The sequence below is a fragment of the Carassius auratus genome, unplaced genomic scaffold (assembly GCF_003368295.1).
Source record: "Carassius auratus strain Wakin unplaced genomic scaffold, ASM336829v1 scaf_tig00055241, whole genome shotgun sequence".
NCBI lineage: Eukaryota > Metazoa > Chordata > Actinopteri > Cypriniformes > Cyprinidae > Carassius > Carassius auratus.
The window spans coordinates 1-24,344 of NW_020527341.1; the positions used below are offsets into that span (position 1 = coordinate 1).

At 35.2% G+C, this 24,344-nt stretch overlaps 2 protein-coding genes and 1 pseudogene across 6 annotated transcripts; 2 read left to right on the forward strand and 1 right to left on the reverse strand.

The window, feature by feature from the left end:
• Positions 1 to 909: 909 nt before the first annotated feature.
• Positions 910 to 6,164, reverse strand: LOC113090437 (retinoschisin-like; annotated as a pseudogene).
• An 819-nt stretch (positions 6,165 to 6,983) lies between these two features.
• Positions 6,984 to 7,493, forward strand: LOC113090438 (histone H2B.1, sperm-like). Its single transcript, XM_026256267.1, has 2 exons — positions 6,984 to 7,132; positions 7,271 to 7,493. The coding sequence occupies exons 1-2, from the start codon at positions 7,019 to 7,021 to the stop codon at positions 7,439 to 7,441; spliced, it is 285 nt and encodes a 94-aa protein (XP_026112052.1). The 5' UTR covers positions 6,984 to 7,018; the 3' UTR covers positions 7,442 to 7,493.
• Positions 7,494 to 8,691: 1,198 nt separating this feature from the next.
• On the forward strand, positions 8,692 to 23,911 carry LOC113090436 (AP-1 complex subunit sigma-2-like). 5 transcript variants are annotated; one of them, XM_026256261.1, is made up of 6 exons: positions 8,692 to 8,781; positions 9,782 to 9,960; positions 14,857 to 14,965; positions 15,065 to 15,202; positions 18,038 to 18,068; positions 22,895 to 22,997. In XM_026256261.1, the coding sequence occupies exons 2-6, from the start codon at positions 9,782 to 9,784 to the stop codon at positions 22,945 to 22,947; spliced, it is 510 nt and encodes a 169-aa protein (XP_026112046.1). In that variant the 5' UTR covers positions 8,692 to 8,781; the 3' UTR covers positions 22,948 to 22,997. The 5 variants fall into 5 exon arrangements, with proteins under 5 accessions (XP_026112046.1, XP_026112049.1, XP_026112051.1 ...); XM_026256264.1 differs by lacking the exons at positions 18,038 to 18,068; positions 22,895 to 22,997 and adding an exon at positions 23,891 to 23,911; XM_026256266.1 differs by lacking the exon at positions 18,038 to 18,068 and having other exon boundaries at positions 22,895 to 22,918.
• Positions 23,912 to 24,344: the final 433 nt, after the last annotated feature.

Here is a 24,344-nt window from a genome sequence, read left to right on the forward strand (position 1 = left end):
CCTGTTTATGTTCACTAAACATTATAGACTCGCTTAAAGTGTTTTGTGCCACTGAATTGATGCATTGAATTGCTTCAGTCGTGTTCAGATGATCACTTAACGCTTGTCATGACATCTCTCTGCTTGCATGATAAATATTATTTTAGAAATTAATAATTATTTTAGTTTAACACGAGTGATAACTACGGAAAAAAAAGATAAAAAGAAATAACGATCTCATCAAGTAACTGTACCACAATGTATCGGAATGCAGATTTACGAAAAATGTTGTGATTGTTACAGATACAAATACTGGCTATTGCATGAAAATTTTAATATGTAATGTCATAATTATAAAAATTTTAAAATATATACATGTAAATGTTGAATAAGGCTATACATTAATAAGTGTTTGTCAGTTTGTGCAAAGGACTACAGATATTATCTTCCGGTTTCATAGACAAGGTGTAAGCTTAGTCCCAGACAAAAAAAACAAAACAAAAAAAAAACACTTAATGAAACTTGCACTGACAGATATTAAAATATGAAATAGTTTCATTGTTTAGTCTCAAGATGCACACCAGTAGTGTACATGTTACTTAAATGTCTTAATTGAACTATGGCCTAATCCTAGTTTAAACCTAAACCCTTTCTGTGAAACCGGGCCTATCATACATGGGCCCTGTGTTTTTGGATAGGAAACTTTACAGAAAATAGGCAATTATGTGTTAAAACTCTATTGTTTTGTCACTTAATAGTGATAGAAAGATGGATGGATAGATAGATAGATAGATAGATAGATACGGATGGATGTGTATGGTTGGATGGATAGTAGATAGAAGAAGTGGCCAGTATTAAAACTTCACAGTGTTACTGATGTTTTTTTTCACATTGGATCAAACATCAGTTTTAAGAGGAATCCTATTGATTTTACTCATAAACACTCTTGTATTTTGAGGATTTTACCCTGTTATTCCCGGTCTGGTCTTTGTAATAGATCCAGTTGAGGTTTTCTTTGGTTCGGTACTGCAGGCTGTATTTCGTTGTCCATTCGTCAGCATCACAGCGGCCCTGAGCTAGGATACCCGAGGACCACCCGCACCTCCTGGAGGTCGATCTGAAGCCACTGATTCGTGTCCTGGAACTTGGATAGCCAAGCACAGCTGCGACAAAGCGGGAAGTCAGTCAGTGTCCGCTTTATTATGACCCCACACAAGTTAAATCAGATTTAGCGCTAGTCGTTTTGGTAATGGTAAAAACCGAAGCTTTCATTTCAGGCTGATTTAGTGCGGCTAGAAGGTTTTTCTGAGACACTTACCAAACCCTTGACTGTTCAGTCTGGCTTTATTTGGGGTCCATGAAGAGAACCAGCCCACATACTGATCCTGGTTTGAACAGGTAAGCTGCTCCGCCATCACTGACCCGGACTCAAAACCCCAGCGGTTTGTGGTAGGGACACTCTGATTGGAAACAAGGAGCATTAAAAACATCAGGTCATGCCCACCATCTCAAGAACAACATATTAAATGTGATTTACACAAGCAGGGCCAACTTCTGAACTGAACTGGGAAATTACAAAAACAATGCATTTTTCCGTTTATGTGTACAATTTTAGAAAAAGTTGTCTGCTCAATTGTGCTCCTTCCTGCTAAAAAATAAATAAATAAAAATAACTATAACGAATTTCAGTCAGGTTTCATCATGGCATAGAAACTGCACTTGTTAAAATTACAAATGACTTGCTTCTTGGGTCATACTAAGGCTGCTTCTTATTGCTAGCTTTACTTGATCTTAGTACTATGTTTTGACACTATTGATCATGACATATTCATTGATTGATTACAAAACTATACAGGTATTAAAAGAGCAGGCTTTAAAATGGTTTACTAAGATCCTACATCTCCGATCACTACCACTTTTAGAAGGAATTATCTCAGTTAAATCCAATAAAGTATGAAGTGCCACAATGATCTGTCCTAGGCCCTCTGCTATTTTCAGTATATATGTTGCCCCTTAGTAATATTATTAGAAAATACAGGATTAGTTTCCACTGTTATGCTGATGATGCTCAACTACATATCTTAACAAGACCAGATGAAACTTCTAAATTATCTAAGCTAACAGAGTGTGTTAAAAATGTAAAAGATTGGATGACCAATAATTTTCTATTAAATTCAGATAAGACAAAGTTATTACTTACTGGACCAAAAAAACAGTGCAAAGAATCTTGTAGTTTACAATTTGCAACTAGACGGATGTACTGTTACTTCCTCTACAGTCAGAAATCTGGGTGTTTTATTAGACAGCAACTTGTCTTTTGAAAATCATATTTCCAATGTTACAAAAACTGCATTCTTCCATCTTAGAAACATTGCCAAGCTACGAAACATGTTATCTGTTTCTGATGCAGAAAAGCTAGTTCATGCATTCATGACCTCTAGACTGGACTATTGTAATGCACTTCTAGGTGGTTGTCCTGCTTCGTCAATAAACAAGCTACAGGTCGTCCAAACTGCAGCAGCTAGAGTCCTTACCAGGTCAAGAAAATATGATCATATTACCCCAATTTTACAGTCTCTGCACTGGCTACCTATTAAGTTCCGTATCAGTTACAAATTATCATTACTTACCTATAAGGCCCTAAATGGTTTAGCTCCTGCGTACCTAACTAGCCTTCTACCACACTACAACCCATCACGCACCCTAAGGTCACAAAACGTAGAGCTTTCTCACATATGGCTCCCAAACTCTGGAATAGCCTTCCTGATAATGTTCGGGGTTCAGACACACTCTCTCTGTTTAAATCTAGATTAAAAACTCATCTCTTTCGCCAAGCATTCACGTTATGTATTGTACTTCAGTTACATCTGATCAAATGAACATTGTTAACAGTTAACATTATTTTGCATGGGTTCAACACTTTTATTGCTTTGTTGGAACAGCCACTACGCTAATTTTTCTCTATTTGGTGTCCTTTGGTAACTAGGAATTACACAGGCTTCAGTCTGGATCCAACCCTTACAAACATCTGAGAAAAGATGATGCCAACCCCTCAGATGACGCTCAGACAACATACAAAACTAGCATATTTTGCTATTAATTTGATTGCAAAACATATAATCATTGGCGGTAATAAGAAACCATATGTTTCTGCCATATGGCCATTAACTTGAGATAGTCACCACTGATACGAATTGCTAAATATAATTTACTAAATATTGTCCAGCAGTTTGTGATTGGGCAGGACTATTTCAGTCCCGGTATTTCAATCTTGGCATCACAATTATTAGGCATGAGATTATCCACTGATACTCTGTACTCACACTCAGAGTCACCATCACTCTCTCATTCTCATTCTGATGGTCTCTCGCTCATCTCGTCTCATCGTCTCCATCACACAGTCCTCTAGGTCTCTTTTTCCTGATCTGTTAATAATTTGATCGTTATGTCTGCTGCTCTGTCAAACTGGGGTCAGAGGGCGGTTCATGTGTTATCAGTTTTAGCTGATGCATTATGGATGATCGTTACTCACGTAATCACTCTAAAGCCTGTTGGCCTCATGCCCTGAATCAGTAAGCATGCACTTCTGAAGGGACAGCGAGGTGCTCTTGTCTCTAATCTTTTCAGTGACAATTAATGCTGCATGACCTTGCATGTTTATGCCATTGAAGACGCACATGGTCCAGACAACATTGTTTATGCATGTAAACACATACAGACATGCATGTTTATCTAATGCTCTTCAAGCGTGTGGTCCTGTTGAGCATGCTTATATTCACTTATGCACTTTTTTATAAAAATGTAAATTAATTTGTATTTCCTGTTAGCTGAATTTCACGATATGAAAACTAGCTAAAGTTCTGTGAATCTTAAAGCAATGAATACTGTATATCTATATCCATCCATATGTGTACATTTTTGATTGTATTAGTCTATATTGAGTCTCTATTGAGTGATAGTCAATGTGAAATAGCAAATGGGAGAAATGGATGAACACAAAACAGGTGAAGTGTGTTGAAAAATGGAGAGATTGAGATGGGGGGTGTAAACTTTTGAACATGATGATTCTTCTCATTTTGTTTAACCATACATTTTTTTTCCTTTAGTACTGGACTTTATAAGCTACATAAATACTAACATGTTTCCCAGAAGACAAAATAAGTACAATTTACCCTGATCATCCAATTTAACAAGTTAACACCCCTCGTCTCTTAATGAAATGAGTGGCCTTCTTGAGCATCAGTACGTGTTTTCACCTTTTGTAATAGTTATGCACGAGTCCCTCAACTGTCTTCAGTTTTAAAAGATTGATTTCAAAATCATAGTCACTTCTGGAAAGGGTTAAAAAATGCAGAAGATGTTGAAAAAAACCAAAGAATGTGCTGGAGCTGGATGATTTTTCTGAATAACAGCAGGAAGTTGAACTACTCAGGACCAACAATGGACTCATTAAAAATCCCTTCTTATTTTGTTTCAATTATTAACATTTTGCACATTCTGCAAAGGCTATGTAAACGTATGTGCACAGCTGTGTGTGTGTGTGTACTGACCCGGCATGCAGTCCAGATAGGGGCTGTGTGTGGATGGCGTGGTGCTGATGGAGGTCCAGGTGGCTGGAGTTCCTGTGGGTCGTGGCTCCTGACAGTCACAGTTACAGCCCATCGGCGTTTGATTCTCCACCACTTGCTTCACACTCACCTCATCATCATCTTCATAAGTCCATGTCATCTCTAACTCCTGACACACATGTACAATAGTCTCACACACTGTCATATGCAGTATAACAACACACACACCTGTACACGTACACACACATTTAAACTTACCCCCTGTGTATTTACGCCAATGAAAACTGTAAGAGATCAGAGAGATACAGGTCTTAATTAAAGAAATATATATCCCAGTACAGTCAAAAATACATTTTTAACTGGCCAAAGTATAAATATATGGTTAAAATAAGTTGAAAGCCAGTGAAATATGCTTTTGAAATTTAAAATATATTTCAATCTTCATATGAAAGTGCCGTCTGAAATTTTTATCTAAAATATGGATTTTAATCATGTTACTCTGTTTGGGTTGAGTCATTTTACTCTAATTGCAATGCATAGGTCCTTTTCTATGCAATTTGAGTTAAATATCTGAACATAAATATAGGAAAAAAAAATCCTAATTTTGAACAAAAATTTCTGACTGCACTTAAATGCTTTTGCATCTGAACACTTCATATATATTTCAGGAGCAAGAAAATATTTTCTTATACTTTTTTGTATTATAGGAGCCTACATATAGGCTGTATCTAAAAAAAGAAAAAAAAGTAGAGCAAAATTTTGAATTTTGAATTTTTTATGTTTTAAATATTTTACAACTCAATTATTATTATTATTATTATTATTTTTTATAAATGTGACATATGGGAATGCATTTTTTTCTTGGACTGAAATATATTGAGGGGGAAATGTATTTTAAAATGTTTAATATATATATATATATATATATATATATATATATATATATATATATATATATATATATATATTATATATATATATATATATATATATATATTTTTTTTTTTTTTACATATTGGTAGAAAATATATTTAGGTAGCCTAAATATATTTAGAAACTTTCTAATTCTATGAGCGTAGCTAGGATATGCCTACAACGATAAAAACAGCAACAGACGATATCGGTGGAATCAGATTTGGAGCGATTTTTATAGGTTATTTCCCCGCCAATGCACGATTAAAAAATAAATAATTCGACAGCCAATCAGAATCCACAAACAGCTCAAGCATTTAAAGCGGCATTAGACAAAACTTATAAAGCGTGCTTAAAATAATCATAATCTGTTATCGGTGTAATCGGTCCTTTAAAATCATTAAAGTAATAATTTCCATAAATGAATCACTTTGCACACGTTTTGTTCTATTTTATCCATTTATCCCTTTACTGCTAGATATTAAGAAGATCTGCTAGAGTCTAAATACATAACTGTCAAGTTCCAGATGGTGTGTCCAGCTCTCACATCACACACACTTTGTACCTTGAGTCAGCAGCAGCAGAAACACACTGAGGATCTTCACGTCCATCTTGATGGTCAGGTCTAGTGTGTTATGAACAGCAGCGGTCAGTGTGCTCTGGATTACTGTAATCCACCGAAGCCATACATCCAATAATAGTCCTGATCACCTCTGCCTGCCCTCTTTCTGTTCACAGGTTGCTCTTTTAGATCTCAGGAAGCTTGATAGAGTTCTAGGTTGGGATTCAATGTAGTACCCACTTTTGTTTCTTTTGAAATCTACAAATGCTTAAAGTGATTCATTAAACCATGTCTTTGTTTTCTCTTGATTAAACAATAGTTTTACATAAACAGTTTAAAAGTAGTGAGTTGTAAATAGTAATAAAATAAAAATAGATCTTGGATCTTTATTTAGTGCATGCTATTATTAATGCTTCGTTTTCATTCGGGTTAAATTCAATATGTTGATATAGGCCTATATTAATAATTAAGCCTTTTTCAGTTGCATATAAAATTCTCAAAACATAAGACACTGAAAAAATTGTAATCTGGCTTGAATTAACTGGTTTTTATTCAAGTCAACATATTTTAGGCCTATTTGATCAATAAATCAGGCTAGTCATTTATATATATATATATATATATATATATATATATATATATATATATATATAAATATATATATATATATATATATATATATAAATGATGCATTAAATCAGGTGGAAAAACAATTGCAGGTATTTGCATGTTACATGCTTTTACTAAAAAAACGAACTAAGTTAGAAAAAAGAAAAAGAACTGATGTATAAATGTGTGAGAACAAATAATAAAGTCTAATTTGAAGATTATGATATGAAAACTATGATTTATCAGCGCACTGTATGGAGCTTTGGTTCGTGTGAATGCTTTAATTAGGTTAATAAGCTATAATTAAGGCTGAAGTGTTTCACCTGTGCTAAGATGAGCTGAGACACAATAAACAGCTCTCTTTCAGGCTCTCTGACCAGCAGCGATCATGAAAGCATCATCTGAAAGGAGCCTGAAGTCTCTGAACACGTCCAGGAGAACCGGCTGGACGCGCAAACGGAGTACCGAGGCGTATTCCGCTTACATTTACAAGATCGAGAAGGTGTGCTAATGCAAACAATGCCCGACTATAATTTGTATTTTTTTTTTTTTTTTTTTTTGTATCTGTTGTGGGAAGCTAGTTCAAAAGCGTTTCATTTATTTGCATGTTTTAAATTCATTTTCCCCCTTTTCTTTTAAGGAAGTGTCTGAGGACGTGAGTGACGCCGTCTCTTTGATGCGCCGCCTGTCCGACGCGCACGCGCAGATGAGCGCCGAGGCCGCGCGACTCTCCAAGTTCAACCGGCGACGCGTCATCACGCAGCGAGAGCTGCACGCAGCCGCGAAAAAGCTCCTGATGGCTGAGATTTAAGTGTCGCATTTAGACTTTTTAGATTTAATAAAGATGTTTCCGCTTTTAAAAAGTCTTTACGCCATTTATTATCATCTGAACAAATTTATCCAGACTAACTTGCCAAGAAAGGCTGGGTGTTCTCTTAAAGCCTGTCACTTTAAAAACTTGGCCTACTGTACCTTTAAACATAAGTCTAATGATAGCCTATGGATTTTGATTTTTAAAGCATTTTGCTAGTTTATTGAAGACCTCCTATTTTTAAAATACTTGGACTATAACAAAAGTCAATCTTTCTTTTTAAGATTCACTAAAAAAAATCAGAATTATTCCGAGTATACAACATTTGTTTACGCACACTTCTAAACTTTAATACCAGGATAATGTTATACGTGAGTTTTCATTATTCCAAAACCTAGATTTTCGGTTAATTCTGTCAGAAAACGGTTAATCTGTGGTCCATGTGGATGTTTGTCACGGGGCGGCGCTGTAACATCAGTAGACTTGACACAAACAGCCAGTTTGTTGTTTTAAATTATAAATCAACAGGGATTTTAATGAAGCTTCTTGTTAATGCTCAAACATTTTGTCCAACAGATTGTAATTAATAAATTGTAAGCGTTTCTAGCATCTGACACGCACGTGACACTTGCCCCGGATTGACATTTCAGAAAGAGCTCAGTGTAGTACAACACGACGCCTAATAATACAATTAAATCGTAAAATACATTTGTATATAACATCAGCATGTAATTTATGAAAGTATTATAAATGAAATGTTTTTCTTTGTTGTATTTGACGTCACTTAATTACCCAGAGATATTTAATCTGATGTTCAAAAATACAAGTTTACACAGTACTCTTGAGTGCATTAACAGTCACAGCTGTTGACAATAAAATGAAATGCATAATTATGTAAATACGGGGTTATTTATCACAAAAGCAATTAGGCCACCATAGACCAAATGTTTTAAACAGATACAGAAAGAACAAAGGCTTTTATTTTTGACATTGTACGTGATCCTCTGATGTGTATTCCCTTTTAAAACCCTGCCCACCTTGGCTTTAAATCGTTTGACAATCGCCTTCCAGCAACATTGACGGGGGTGTGACTCTAGCGCTGACTGCCGCAAGTATCCTCCAATCAACTGTCTGGCTCCCGAGTGGGCGGGGATAACGGTCTTCTTTCCACCAATGAAAACCCCCCGAGCGAACCCCCCGTCCAATGAGCGACGAGTCGTCAGCTGACGCTGTTTAGCATTTATTGTACACAAGAGTCGGACTAAGACAGACGCGAATCACTGTGAATCCAGAACTCATGTGAATTCATCGTTCATTTACAAACTAACCTCTTCATAAAGGTACTGTACGTTATCATTTCTTTTCCGAACAAGCTTGTAAACGCCTCGCGTGACTGGACGTGTAAACAGCAGCGTGCATTGGAGATCACATGCGCGTGTTAGTTTAAGCAAATGCGTTAATTAGCCTTTTACAATCAAATGTGTAAAAAGCAAAATCTGCTTTTAAGTTTTGTGCATTTGATCTTTGAATTAATTTATGATGTTAATATTTCTATCAGCGAAGCCCAACCCTGTGCATATGAACTGGCTCTTGAAAACATGCGTGCAAGTTCAACAATTTAATAATCAATATCATCACAATATCCGCATGACATGCATTTTAACAGTGTATTATTATTGCAACAACGATATTTATGATAATAAATTTTTTTAAAATATATATATATTGTGCTATTATAGAAACATTAAAATTAGAAAAATTATATACATTTGTATGTATATGTGCCTTTTTATATATTTTTAATGCATAAGAGATGTTAAATGTGTCAGATGCATCGAGTTTGTGTTTTTTTTTGTTTCGTGTGTGTGTGTGTGTATATATATATATATATATATATATGTATATATATATATGTATGTGTGTATATGTTACTTTTTTATTTCAACAATATTGCATTTCAGTTATTTCAATTTATATATATATATATATATATATATATATATATATATATATATATATATTTCTGTTAGCATTCATTTCAAGTAAATTTTTTTTAGTGGTTTTTATGTCATGGATGCCATTATTTAAATATTAAATTGTGAAAATAGTAAAACATGAAAAATAATAATTAAATGTGCCTTTTTACATGTTTTCTGAGTTTATCATCATGATTTGATGCAATGATAATTTGAATGACTCTGTGTCACTGATCCTGAGTGTCTTTGATTGTTTATTTCACATTTACTGGGCTTTTATTTAACCATGGGACATTATGTATGTAGTGAATGGGTCAGATCTCCACTCCTGTTCTTGGCTCATCTCTCTTGCTGTCGTCCTCAGATGCAGTTCATGCTGTTGTTCAGCAGACAAGGCAAGCTCCGTCTGCAGAAATGGTACGTTCCTCTGTGCGATAAGGAGAAGAAGAAGATCACGCGGGAGCTGGTGCAGACCGTTCTGGCACGCAAACCCAAGATGTGCAGCTTCCTGGAGTGGAGGGATCTGAAAATCGTGTATAAAAGGTGAGTAGAGCGGCTTTGAGGTTTTGCGTTGTTTTACGTCTTACTGATGAAAACACACAATGTTAACCTGTTTTTGAGTGACCCGTCATCGACCCATCCCACACTTGAAATTCTAACTTCAATATGATACCTTAAAAAAAGTTTGGTTGCGATCAGTCGGCTAATTTCTAAAAAAAGAGATGTATTTATATGATGGATTTTAATGTAGGCTTTTATTCATATGTAAGCATTGTTTCAATCATAATGCAGAATTTGCCATTTTTGTCAGCGGACTTTTAACTTTAAAGATGGTGTGTATTGACAACCGTCTGCCATGCACAGACATATTCCAGACAAATAACAATATGCAGTTTTCATTTATATGCTGTCTATTGCTGATGATCGCATTATTTATCATATGAATCTGTTTACATAAGTTTTTTATGCCCTGTTCACGTGTGTTTTTGTTCGGGAGGTTTTGTACTCCTTCAGAAGATGTGTAATAGCGCCCCCAAGTGTATAACAGTGAAAAGACGTAAAAACTCATAATTTGCGGGGAAGCGTTGTCTTCTAAATTACAAGATTACTCATCAGTGGCGGATAAAGAGTTAAAGTAACCTGAAGCAACCTGCTCTTACTCTCGAATTACGTTCATTTCCGCGTCTATTTGTGCTTGAAATGACACATACGCGCAAAATTGTCAAAATGCATGTCTCAGCAAGTATCCTTGTAAACACTGTTGCTTATGGCTTCAGTGAAGGTAAACAGTTGAGAAAGAAAATGGATGTGTAACAGTAGAATAGAACATTATTTGTCTGCGATGCAACTATTTGAAAATCAGGAATCTGAGGGTGCAAAAAAATCTAAATATTGAGAAAATAGTCTTTAAATTTCTCCAAATGAAGCTGTTAGCAATGCATATTAATAATCAAAAATGATGTTTTTATATACTTACAGTTGAAAATTTAGAATGTTAATATAAACATGATCTTTACTTAATATTGTAATGATTTTTGGATTATAAGAAAAATCTATAGTTTTGATCCATACAATGCATTTTTGGCTATTGCTACCATTATACCCCAGAGACTGCTTTTGTGGTCCAGGGTCACATTTTCAAATGTTAAAGTATTTTTTATTATTTGCTAATGCACAATGAACTAACATGAATGATCAAGATAAAATTAAGATATTAAAATGTGTTTATATTTAAAAAGCACCATATATTTAGCTGTTTTTTTGTAATAGAGTTCAGCACTATTTCATTTGAAGTGTTATGTTTGTTTTCATTCAGTATTTAGTGTTCTGGTGGTTGCTATGGTCTTGCGCACACACACACACACACACACTAAACTTTAATACCTTGGTGTTATCAGCTTCTGAGAACGAGCAGAATATAAATCTGATCATTGGCTTAATTGATTTAGCAGTGTATAATGTTGTTATTGTGTTTTCTGGTGCGTCTGAAAGGAGCAGCATGAGCTGATTGTTATTGTGCTGTTATGATTAGTATTGAGTATGATGAGTGAATGTAAAGTATGTTGTGTTGGAGTGTGCTGAAGGGCGTCAGTCCTCGTCTTTGTTTGGTGCGGAGTCGAGTCGTGATTCTTCTGAACACTACAGGCTCACACCAGCACTCACCGTACATCATTGTGCATCAGCATGTTCACCATTTGCACTGTTTAATTATAAAGACTAAGGATCAACACAAACCCAAAGGCTGCTTCTTAATAAAACTGTTTAGCTTTTTTAGAGCTGAAAATTAAAAGCTTGCTTTATGAATCAGTTTTACAGTAATGATTGTCCCTGAATATACAGATAAACAGGTTTTTGGAATGATTCAGCATTTGTTAATCAATCATTCTGAATTAAAAAAAACAAACACTTTTTTTATTTTATATTTTGCATTTTAGTTTTTGTTGATTGTTTACTCTAATTTTATAACATTTGCATATTTTTCTTATGCATTTATAACATTTTCATTTTTTATTATTTTTGTTGCTTTGTTCACTCAATTTGCATATTATATTTAAAATTATTTCATTTACTCTATTTACATTTTCATTTTAACTATTTATCTTATTTTCATTTATTTGCATTTTTTTTTGTTTTAGGTTTTTTGTTACTTATTCACTTTTATATTTTTCTGTATTTTTTTTATTACATTTTGCATGTTTTTTTTTTTTAATCTGCACGTATTTTCCTATTTCATTTTTCATTTTTTAATGTGATTTAATATTTTCACATTATTTCATTTTTCTTGCTTTGTTCACTCGATTTGCATATTTGTATTTTATTTTATTATGTTTACTCTATTTATATTTTCATTGAATTATTGTATTGAATTCATCTAATTTGCATTTTTTTCATTTTTATTACTTATGCATTCCATTTGCACATTTTATTGTCTTGTTGTATTCAATTCCCCATTTGTATTTATTATTTTCCTCTTTTTTTTATTTGTTCAACTGGATTTGCAAAAAAAAAAATTTGTGGTTATTCACTCAATCTGAATATTGTCTAATTTAATTGTATTTTACTACTTGTACATTCTAGTTACATATTTTTATTTTCTTGTAAATGACCCATTTTAAACTACCTGATTGAGGCTGCAGACACTTCAGCAGTACAGAGCTCTTTGTAAAGCCAGTAAAACACACTAAACTCAAACTGCAGCAGAAAGAAAGTCTAGACGGATGAACAGACTGTGGGCTGTAATAATGAACGTGACCTTGTGTCTACAGCAGTTCCTCTGGTTCTTCAGCCTTTGGTTCTGTTCCAGATTGATTCCCTCACAGCTCGCCTCGTCTGACCTCTGACCCCAGCCACACGCTCTTAACAGCCTTACAGTCTGTCTCTGTCAGCGCCGTCCAAACAGAGCATTAGCATTGCTAAGCAGCTGTGTGTTTGGATGAAACGCCTGTCAGTGCATGTTGTACAGCATTACAAGAGAACATGTTCCAACCTGGCTGTTTTATGCAATTTCTGACACTCAGTGTGTACAGGTTTGTGTCTTAGCTTGTGTGGAAACAAAGTTTTACTTAATGTACACTAGTTTTAAATGTGTGACGTTTGTGTTTTCAGGTTTTTGTAAGAATAACATTAGTCGCTTGCTTAACTATTAATTGTTGACTCCATTTGCAAATTATTTACATTTTATTTCTTGTTTGCTCCATTTGCATAATTATATTTTATTACATTCATTCTATTTGCATTTACATTTTTATTTTATTGCATTACATGTACTCCATTTGAATATTTTTTTTATTAAGTGTTAACTTTATTTGCATATTTGTACAGTATTTTATTTAATTTTAGTCACCCCATTTTGCTGATTTTTTCACATTCATTACGTTGTTACATTCATCAAATTTAATTTGTTGTATTTTAATATTTTTTCACTCAATTTTAATATTATTACATTAACACCATTTGCATACTTTATTTTAGTACTTGTTCATGTCATTTGCATTTTTTAAATTGTATAAAAAAATTTATTTGCATATTTTTATTTTATTAAATTTTTTGTTATTTAAAAAAAAATGTTGGTACTCCTTATTTGAATATTTCTGTTTTCTTGTTCATTCCATTGGCTTTTGTTTTATTTTATTTTATAACATTCACTCCAATTGCATTTTTATGTTATTACTTGTTCACTTCATTTGAATTTATTACATTCACTCAATTTGCATACTCTATTTTGCACATTTTTCATCACTATTTTCATCTAAGCAACATACCTGATAATTAGTAGCAAATAAACTTGACATAAAATATGCATATTTGCAGACGTGCGTATTCATATCACGGATTTTCAGACAAAAGTTGTTTTTGCTAAATTTTCAGACTAGTTCATTCTCATTCTGTCGGTGTCTCACACACAAACGCAGTGAAAGATGACTGTCCAGAAGACTAAATGAATGACCATCCCATTTGCTGATCACAGCAGCACATTATCGCAGAGAAAAACGCTCGCTCAGCAGCTCCCGCCGGCCAGAGAGCCGTCTGAGAGAATGAAGATTAATGAAGTGTCAGGCTGGAAAAACACTAGACATTATTATGATTAAACCACACACACGGCTGATCGGACAGAACTAGAAGACTCATTGGACGATAATCCACAAATTAAGATTTTTTGAGAAATGTTGTCCATTTGTCCAATCTGTATCATCGGTTCCCACATGATATCCCAGAATCCTCCAGTGTGTGTGTGTGTGTGTGTGTGTGTGTGGTTTGATGTTTGGTGGAAAGAATAATAATGCTGTTAAATGGAGAGTTTTAAAAATGTAGACTAATTCACAAATATCAAATCAGGTTTTAACACTCTTTTTCTCCTGAAAATCTCCATTGTAGTCCTGAAGTATTTGCTTGGTTTAATCAAAAGCTTGCTTGAATTTGTTTCTAGATCATTAGATGTGACATAACGCTTCTTTAGAAGTCGATCTGAGAGCAGTTTCCTCAGGAGGTGCAGAGAAACATGTTGCACTCCGTCAAAAATTATAATCAATAAAGCTGTCTTTTTTGTTTTGTTTTGTTGTTGTTTTTTTGACATTCTGCACAGCTTTTTCATTTTGTTTTCCTGGTCTGTCTGACATAGAAATGGTCTCTCATAAATAACCTGTAGGCTACAATGCATTTTTTGTTATACCTTGATACAACAAACAAACCTATTATCCCAAACATCTGTATCTTGAGTTTCTGTTGCATGTATATGCAGTTAAAGCATACATTTTAATTTGTAAATGTATACAGTTTGCCAGTTTTAGTCTAGTGTCTGATCTAAATGTCTTGACAATATTGTTAACCGTTATAAGAAGGTATATTGTAAGAAGCACAGACATTAACAACAATTAACTGATTCAAATCAGTTTGTATTAGCCGCAGTTCACTAAAACAAACGTCATGTTTGTGTTGTAGATACGCCAGTCTGTATTTCTGCTGTGCCATAGAGGACCAAGATAACGAACTGATCACACTGGAGATCATCCACCGCTACGTCGAGCTGCTCGACAAATACTTCGGCAGCGTGAGTCACGTGACTTTAATTGCTAAACTGGCGTTACAAGTTGCCTCCAAAAAAACGAAAGCGATCGCAGATAACCGTGATTGATCTTCTCAAACTCAGGTCTGCGAGCTGGATATCATCTTTAATTTCGAGAAGGCGTATTTCATCCTGGACGAGTTCCTGCTGGGAGGCGAGGCTCAGGAGACGTCAAAGAAGAACGTCCTGAAAGCCATCGAGCAGGCGGATCTGCTGCAGGAGGTGAGGCCTTAGCATTTCAGAGACTAAAACACTTTGCTGAGCAAGATAGTTGATTTAATTACTCAGCTGGCTTGTTTACATCTAGCTTCTTTAGAATAATAACACATAAAGTTTAATGAGTCTCCTGCCCTCTTGAATTCTGAGGTTTATTACCAGCACAGCAAAGCAACAGGGCTGTTAGCGTACATCATCGTGCTTTTGGCTTCGCACTTTGAATTGAATAGTAGAAATCCCTCAGGAGCTGCAGGTTCACAATGACTCGGTGGTTATCAGCACACACACACACACACACACACACACACACACACATGCTGCTCTTGTATTACCCAGCCGGCCCGGCGCTTGCAAAACAAAACGTTCCTTTGTTAGTTACAGTGAAGAGGAACTGAGCTTTCAAACACAATCTTTTCATCTTGGTCTTTGTGAAGTCTCACAGACTCGCAGATCTGCAGGATGTCTGTCCTGACGCTGGGATTTCAGATTGAAGCTGAAGTGTGTCTTGAGTTTACAGCATTTTCTCTCATTCCATTTTAATGTGCAGAGTTGCTATAAGTCTAATCTGAAGTCCAGACGTCTGCCAAGTAACACTTTTGCCATCCCCCAGATCCCTAGCAGCCGCATAGCAACACCATAGGAGCACTCTAATATCAGTCACCTTAGAACTGCAGAGCTACATCCTGGCAACCATCCAGAACACTGTAGCAACACAAAAAAACTAGCAGCAGCCACATAGAAAAGCCCTAGCAACCAGTCTGGCAACCATCCAGAACACTGTAGCAACACAAAAAAACTAGCAGCAGCCACATAGAAAAGCCCTAGCAACCAGTCTGGGAACCATTCAGAACACTGTGACAACCGCATTCCATTGACACAGCAACAACTAAGAGCACAATAACAGATGCCTCAGAAACGCATAGCAACACCCTAGCAACCATTCAGAGCATCATGAGCAACTAAAAACTGTAGCAAAACACTTTGGGAGTCACATAGCAACACCTTAGTAACCATCCAGAACATTATAACAAATACTTACTGTAGCCACGCACACAACCAACCGTAATCACATAGCAACACCTTAGTAACCGTCCAGAACATTATAACAAACACTTACTGTAGCAACGCACACAACCAACCGTAATCACATAGCAACACCTTAGTAACCATCCAGAACATTATAACAAACACTTACTGTAGCAACGCACACAGCCAACCGTAATCACATAGCAACACCTTAGTAACCATCCAGAACATTATAGCAAATACTTACTGTAGCAACGCACACAGCCAACCGTAATCACATAGCAACACCTTAGTAACCATCCAGAACATTATAGCAAATACTTACTGTAGCAACACACACAACCAACCGTAATCACATAGCAACACCTTAGTAACCATCCAGAACATTATAACAAATACTTACTGTAGCAACGCACACAACCAACCGTAATCACATAGCAACACCTTAGTAACCATCCAGAACATTATAACAAACACTTACTGTAGCAACGCACACAACCAACCGTAATCACATAGCAACACCTTAGTAACCGTCCAGAACATTATAGCAAATACTTACTGTAGCAACGCACACAGCCAACCGTAATCACATAGCAACACCTTAGTAACCATCCAGAACATTATAACAAACACTTACTGTAGCAACGCACACAACCAACCGTAATCACATAGCAACACCTTAGTAACCGTCCAGAACATTATAACAAACACTTACTGTAGCAACGCACACAACCAACCGTAATCACATAGCAACACCTTAGTAACCATCCAGAACATTATAACAAATACTTACTGTAGCAACGCACACAACCAACAGTAATCACATAGCAACACCTTAGTAACCATCCAGAACATTATAACAAACACTTACTGTAGCAACGCACACAGCCAACCGTAATCACATAGCAACACCTTAGTAACCGTCCAGAACATTATAGCAAATACTTACTGTAGCAACGCACACAGCCAACCGTAATCACATAGCAACACCTTAGTAACCATCCAGAACATTATAACAAACACTTACTGTAGCAACGCACACAACCAACCGTAATCACATAGCAACACCTTAGTAACCGTCCAGAACATTATAGCAAACACTTACTGTAGCAACGCACACAACCAACCGTAATCACATAGCAACACCTTAGTAACCGTCCAGAACATTATAGCAAACACTTACTGTAGCAACACACTCAAAACTACTCAAACACCTTGAAAACTGCACAGAAGCACCACATTAACTGCTCTGAGAACTTCAACAGTTGCCTAGCAATGCCCTGGCAACCATTCAAAGCACTCTCACAGTGGCATACAACATAACTACACCCTGACAACCATCCAGAACACTGTAGCAACCCCTTAGTAACACACTCCTAAAAAAGACACTCAAAACACCTTTAAAACCACATAATATAACTGCATACTAAAAAACACTCAAGCCGTCCATTGCATTTAGAAACCCACACTGAAAATTCACTTGGATCGCCTTGGTAACCACAAAGAAACCACCCAGCAACACCCTAGCAACCTTTCAGAGCATTATACCAACAACATACTGTAGCAATAAGCTAAAAGCAACAAGCATAGAACATGATAGCAAGAAAACTGTCCGAGCAACCTCATAATAACAGCCAAGTAACTAGCCGGGCTGCTTTAGCAACTGCATAGAACATACAAAAAAATAGAAATGAGAAATGATGCACTTCAGCTTTAATTCAGGTGTCATTTTCACTGAATCTGATGTCTGTCTTCTCTCTCTTGCTTTCTGTATCTTTCCTCCTTTTGTCCAACTGGATTGTTTTGATTTTACAGAATCTAGATTTTCAGATCTGTCTGCTTCCAGGTATGATTTCTGGATTATTGACTGTAGCTGTCAGTTTCCCTGTAGCTTTAGACATTAATCTGATCCCCTTGATTTTAATCTACATGTCATCAACTTCTGGAGTGATGATCAAACCGAAACTATATGAATCTGATCTGGACAGGAAGCTGATGACATGACTCAAATATAAAGAGTTAAGAGTTCGCAGTAACTAGAGTATACTTTAGAAAACTATAGAATAAAACTGAATCTCACGAAATTTGGAACATTATTTCAATCAAAAGAGCAAACCAAGATATAAGATTTTACATAAAGATAATATGGAAATTAATGGTCACATTCTTAATTCTTAATGACCCAAAATAGTTAATTAAAAAAAATTTCCTCTGTAATTTTCTTCCAAAAATTAGCAATTTTTTCTATTATATGTTAATGTTTTTAAATGAATATTTTCCACATTTCAACCCAAAATTAAAAGGAGAAAAGAAAGGAAACTTCTATTTTGTTTGAGTAAAATTTAAGCTGCTATTTTATTTTTTAAATAAGATTTTGTTTTTGCAATTTCTTTTTGTAAAACCCTTTTTTTTATTTTAAGATTGAATGCTCTTGACACATTTTGTGAGATTTACCCATTTAGTTACTAATGCAAATTAAGCTGTTTAATTCCTGTGTATTATCATAAATTCTCCCATGCAGCAGAAGGGTTTTTGGATGGATGGATGATGTGATTGGCTGTTTTTGTAATCCAGGTTGATTTAGGCATTAGTTACAGACTAGAGGAAATAGAAGCATTCATTCTCCATCATTAAACCCAAGTTTGTGGAGCTTTGAAAGCAGAACCGAGCTGCGGTTTATCATCTCTGACTGCGATCCTGACAGACTTTGTCCCGAGGGCCAAATTACAGGCAGACAAAGGAGAACGAGAGAACAAAGACGTGCTGTCCGCGCTTTAGCAGCAAGACATGACCTAAATGTGCCGTTTTCCCACCGAGCACTGCGAAATGATTGAACTACTTATGCATCTTCATTCTGGCATCATGGGAATTTATGTAAGACATAAACAAATGTGCATAAATAAGATCTAAAACCATTATCAGCTTGAGCCTCAGGGGCTGCCGTAGTCCCGACTGGGGTTTGTCCTTTATCCGCTGATTTGAGGTCAGGTTTGTGTTTGATGTTTTAATGAATCTGCTTTGGGTTTTAATGAGCTTCTGCTCCATTTCAGCAGTTTATATGACTGTATTGTTCATGCATTTAGTAAGTAAATTAAAATGATCAGTTATTTATACACATTACACTAGTAAAATCACTTACTTATTGTAATATAACTAATATTTTTGTACTCTTTATTTGTGTTTAATGAATTCGCCAACAAATTTACGCTCAAGCAATGAATTTTTCCCCTCTAAAATGCACAAATGTTATCTGTGAATTTATGTCTATGAACTGTTGCATCAAAAATATTACCCAACTCCAAAATACACGTGATGTACATTTATTTTTGTGGGAAAACAAACTCAAGTAAAACTAAGACCATTAAACACACACACACACACACACACACACACACACACAGAGAGAACAAAGCATTGTTACTTTACATTTATTAATTATTATTGCGTTTTACATTATTTCATATTTTTATTTATTTTAGTAAATCAAATTAAATATAGATTCATCTAATTTGATTTACTAAAATGTGAGTTGTGGCCTCACATAAACTGCAACAGGTTGGGATTGGGACACATTATGTTGGGATTGGGATAATATGGTTTTATGCTGTTTTGACCACAAAAAAAAAAAAAAGTTTCACTGAGTTTATGCAACTGCAGTGTTTTTCTGAAGCATACGTTTTCCTTCAGTCTGCGATGTAGTGCACTTTTTAGACTTTTTTTCAGTGTCTGTAACCACATTCTCATTCAGCTGAATTTAATCCGATTGCAAGAAATCCTGGACTCCCGTGAGACAGATTTGGGGTCATTTTGTGTAACGGGGCTGTTTGTTTGGCTGGTGTTTCTGTCCGTAGAGCCAGACTGAAGACTGGGGCGGTTTGGCCAATGAGGAGATCTTATAAGGGAGTGGAGTGCCGCCCACCCTGTCAGCCTATTGGTAATTGGTGTGATTTGCTTGAGCTGAGTTCTGATTGGGCATGACGAAGCTCTCGCTCGCTCTGATTGGAGGAGACGTGGTGATGTGGGGGGGGGGGGGGCGCTTTTGAACTGCTTAACTCTTGACCTTTGACCTGGTCACAAGATTTAGGCTGCATCCCAGTTCACAGACTATAAGTTCAGTACAGTATATACTTTTGGGTTCGTATTAAGACTGGAGGTATGCTGGAAGTGGCACCTAAAATTAAAACAATGTCTTAATACACAATTGTTTTTCCAAAGTGAGCAACTGTGCATTATTTTTTGAAGGTATAAATAAAACAAATATTACTAGAGTACATTTTTGCAAGAAAATAATGTTTTAGACTTTCTACATCAAAATTTTATTTAATGCAGTGTGTTTGTTTCTTTGTAATTATTTGCTAAATTTACATCACTTTTCTGTGAAGCATTACATTTTATTTTTAATTTCTTATAATTATTTATGAAAAACTATGTATTATTCATTATTTATTAAATAATTCACAGTTTGCAATAACTAGTTAGTTATCCATTCTGAACTAATCCATGTATTTAAAAAACTGCAGTTTTTACTTAAAAAATTATTGTTAACCATAATTTCACATACTGAATAAATTTATAAATTGAAATTGATTTGCATTTAATTATAAATATTCAGTATATTACTTAAATAAATTTGTTATAATATAAATAATACCATTAATATATAATACAATGTTTAATATTTGTTGTAATTTTATCAAATTATTTATATATATATAAAAAAAAAACGATTTTGTTGTTGCTGGAATGTTAAAAATTGCTTTTCCAAATGGAAAGTTAACAAAACACTGCCAAATAAAAAAAATAAAATAAAAATCCAGTGTAGAATAAAAAAACACAAATTATTATTATTATTATTATTGATAACATTAGTTAAGATTTAAATAGTGAGCATGCAATGTATTTTGTCACTGCATATTGTATTATATAAAATAGAACACAGAGTGTACTGCAGTGATTAGTACACTAGATGTAATCCATTCAGTACTAATCCATATATTTAAAACGATGCATATTTTGCTTCATAATAAAAGATCTGAAAGTGAGTCCTAATCTGGCGTGCTGTGCAGACTGGGTGCAGCATCAGTCTTAAAGGGCCAGTAACAGAAATTAGTGTCACACCTTCAGTTATTGGTTTGCATCACAATGACACATTGAGCAGATGACTGAACTCGTTCTGTGAAAACATGCAGATGTGTTGCATTAAAGACACGCACCCCATCTCCACAATCAGACGCGCTTGATGTGTTTGTGTCGACCTCTGACATGATGCTTGATGGGAACTAACGGCACTGGATGACTAGTGATGTTTTAACTGCATTTCATGCCTGCAGTGAGCTGTGTGTTGCTCTGTCAGCGCAGGAGCGGGAGGGATGTGATTAGTGTGTGTGTGTGTGTGTGTGTGTGTGAGCTAAAGGGAAGAGACATGAGTGCCTTTCTTTTCATTTTGGGGCTTTGGTGCTGCATCAGAATAAATGACATTATGCTGCGAGGGGTTTGCAGTTTATGATGTGATCTCTCTCACTCCTCTCTATCTCTCTCTTCCTCGCTGTCTGCCCTTTTACTGATGTTAAATTTTGATTAGATTTTATTGAACGCATTATATTCACATTTATATTTACAGTTGAGTACATCTTATGTAACCTTTTAACAGCAAATTATATATATATATAGAATGCAAACACAAATCTTATAATACAATAAATATAAACAACACACACACGCACATATATATATATATATATATATATATATATATATATATATATATATAATATATTATAAATGATTATTCATTTAAAAATAAATTAATAAAAATAAACTGAATAAAAAACGTAAAAATATTATAATAAAACATTAATATAAATTAAGAAATCTTTTTTTTATCATTTAATTGTTTTAAATGTAAAGTTAAATAAACAAATATAATAATTGTATAATTTAATTATACATAAACTTAGATTAAAAAAATATTTTTTTTTTAATTTTTTTTATATTATTGTTATTTTTTTTTTGTAATACAGTATTTCTTTTGCTCTTTCACTAATGTTCTGGAATTACTTTCCCAAGTGGATTGCTTTCATTAGTTAATAAAAATACTTCAAAAATATTAATAATAATTAAAAATAAAGGAATATTTTGTGTGTGTGTGTGGAATATTTTCAAATATGTTTCCCTTTGATTTGCATGTAATGTATGACCTCAACACGTTTTTTTTTTTTGGCTTTCCCCCAGACTGGTTTCACATGATTTAGTTGTAATAATCCGATTACCATTCTTTACTTTCTCTATGTGGTTTAATAAAAAAAAACATAATAACAATAATGAACTGATTTCAAGCTTACTGTAGGTCTTAGACTTCAAACAGACGCCCTGCCGCCTGAAACGTCTCCTTCTGAAAGGGTTTTAATTGAAAGCACACAATCCCTCGTTCAATCTAACGAGAGCTCGAGCCGGGAAAGTCACTCCGGAACATTCCTGAAAGAGCAGAAGAAATTCCACTCGGACTCAGAGCTCAGAGCTTAATTCTAGAGGACGGACGAGGCGCTTTGATGAGAAACCTGCGGGAGCCGCTGTGAGACGGATCTGGAGATCGATCCAGACACTGTTAGCTGCTGGAGAGTGAACTCTAGTGTCATGACGCTGCCGCTCTGTGTGTTTGTGCATGTCCTGCAGGTGTTTTGAGTCCGAACATGTCGGCCGAGTCCTCGGGACTCTTCCAGAGTTAAACCGCTTCAGATCCACACGCTTCAGGTCTGGGTTTCCTTCCATCCATAGAGTCGTTTCCCTGTTGTTAGTGCAGAAACACCACTAGATGATCGTGTACTGTAGCTGTAATGTGACGGGTTTGTAATCCTGCCCTGTCTCGTGTTTTTTGTGTGTCATTGTGGGTCCTCCTTCTCTGAGTTAAAGGTTTATATTGTTGTTCCCCATCCTGTGTGTTAATATCAAGAGATATGGATCACAACTGCTTTGCTTTGCTTCACCGTACAAAAATCACCATAAAAAGTCATTTATAAATGTCTGAACTTCAGGTATTTGGTCAGAAATATATAATATAAATATTTTTATGGTCTAAAAAAGCCATTTTCTTTAGTAATATATACTAAAATGTAATTTATTTATGTGATTAAATCTGTATTTTCAGCATCATTACTCCAGTTCAGGGTCACATGATCTTCAGAAATCATTCTAATATGAAACATTTCTGATTATTATCAATAGTGAAAACCGTTTTGCTAAACAATGTTTTTTGTGGAAAACTGTGATGCATTTGATTTTCCAGGATTCTTTGCTGAATATTGAGCCGCATTTATTTGAAATCGAGATCTTTTGTAATATTATAAATGTCTTTACTCTCACTTTTGATCAATTTAATGCATAATGCATTCATTTCTTAAAATCGAAGTAAAATCACAACGACCCTCAAACATTTGAACGTTAGTGTAGTTAGTGATCATGTTGAGTAGAAATATTAATTGTCTTAACCTGTTTTTTCCAGTAATGGCTGTGAGATGTTGCATGTAAACACACTCTGAACGTGTTGTGTGGCGTGTCGATGGTTTGTTGAAGCACTTGTGTTGTTTTGCACGTCGTCTGTCCGTCTGCCGTCTCACAGTATTGTGTTTGCCTGCTCTATCATCAGTGTGTGTTTGTGTGTTTCTCCTTCAGCCCCGACATGAAGTACTTTAACGTGCCTGTGTACTGATTGGCTGGCATTGCTGAGCCCCTCCCCTGCACGCCTGCTGGCTCCGCCTCTGCCTCAGCACCGTCCAATCAGAGAGCTGCATCTTGGACCCTGTTTCACCTGCACAATGTCCATCTGAAATAGTTGTGTCATTCGTGTTCGACTGTGTGTGTGTTGTGTGTGTGTTAATCGATGTTATTCCTGTATCTCGTTCAGGCGACTCTCGATCACGTAGCTACAGGAAATCAAACCTCATTGGTGGACGGATCTGTTCTTCACTTTTGAAGACACCAGAATATTTCAAATTCACTGAAAAATGTATTTAAAGTTGTAGAGATCCATGTTATAAAAACAAAGCCTTTGTTTCAGAGCAAAACTCATCTCTTCCCTAGGTTTTCCAATTAAAAACTTCTTTTACAACAGAATTAGTTGCGATTA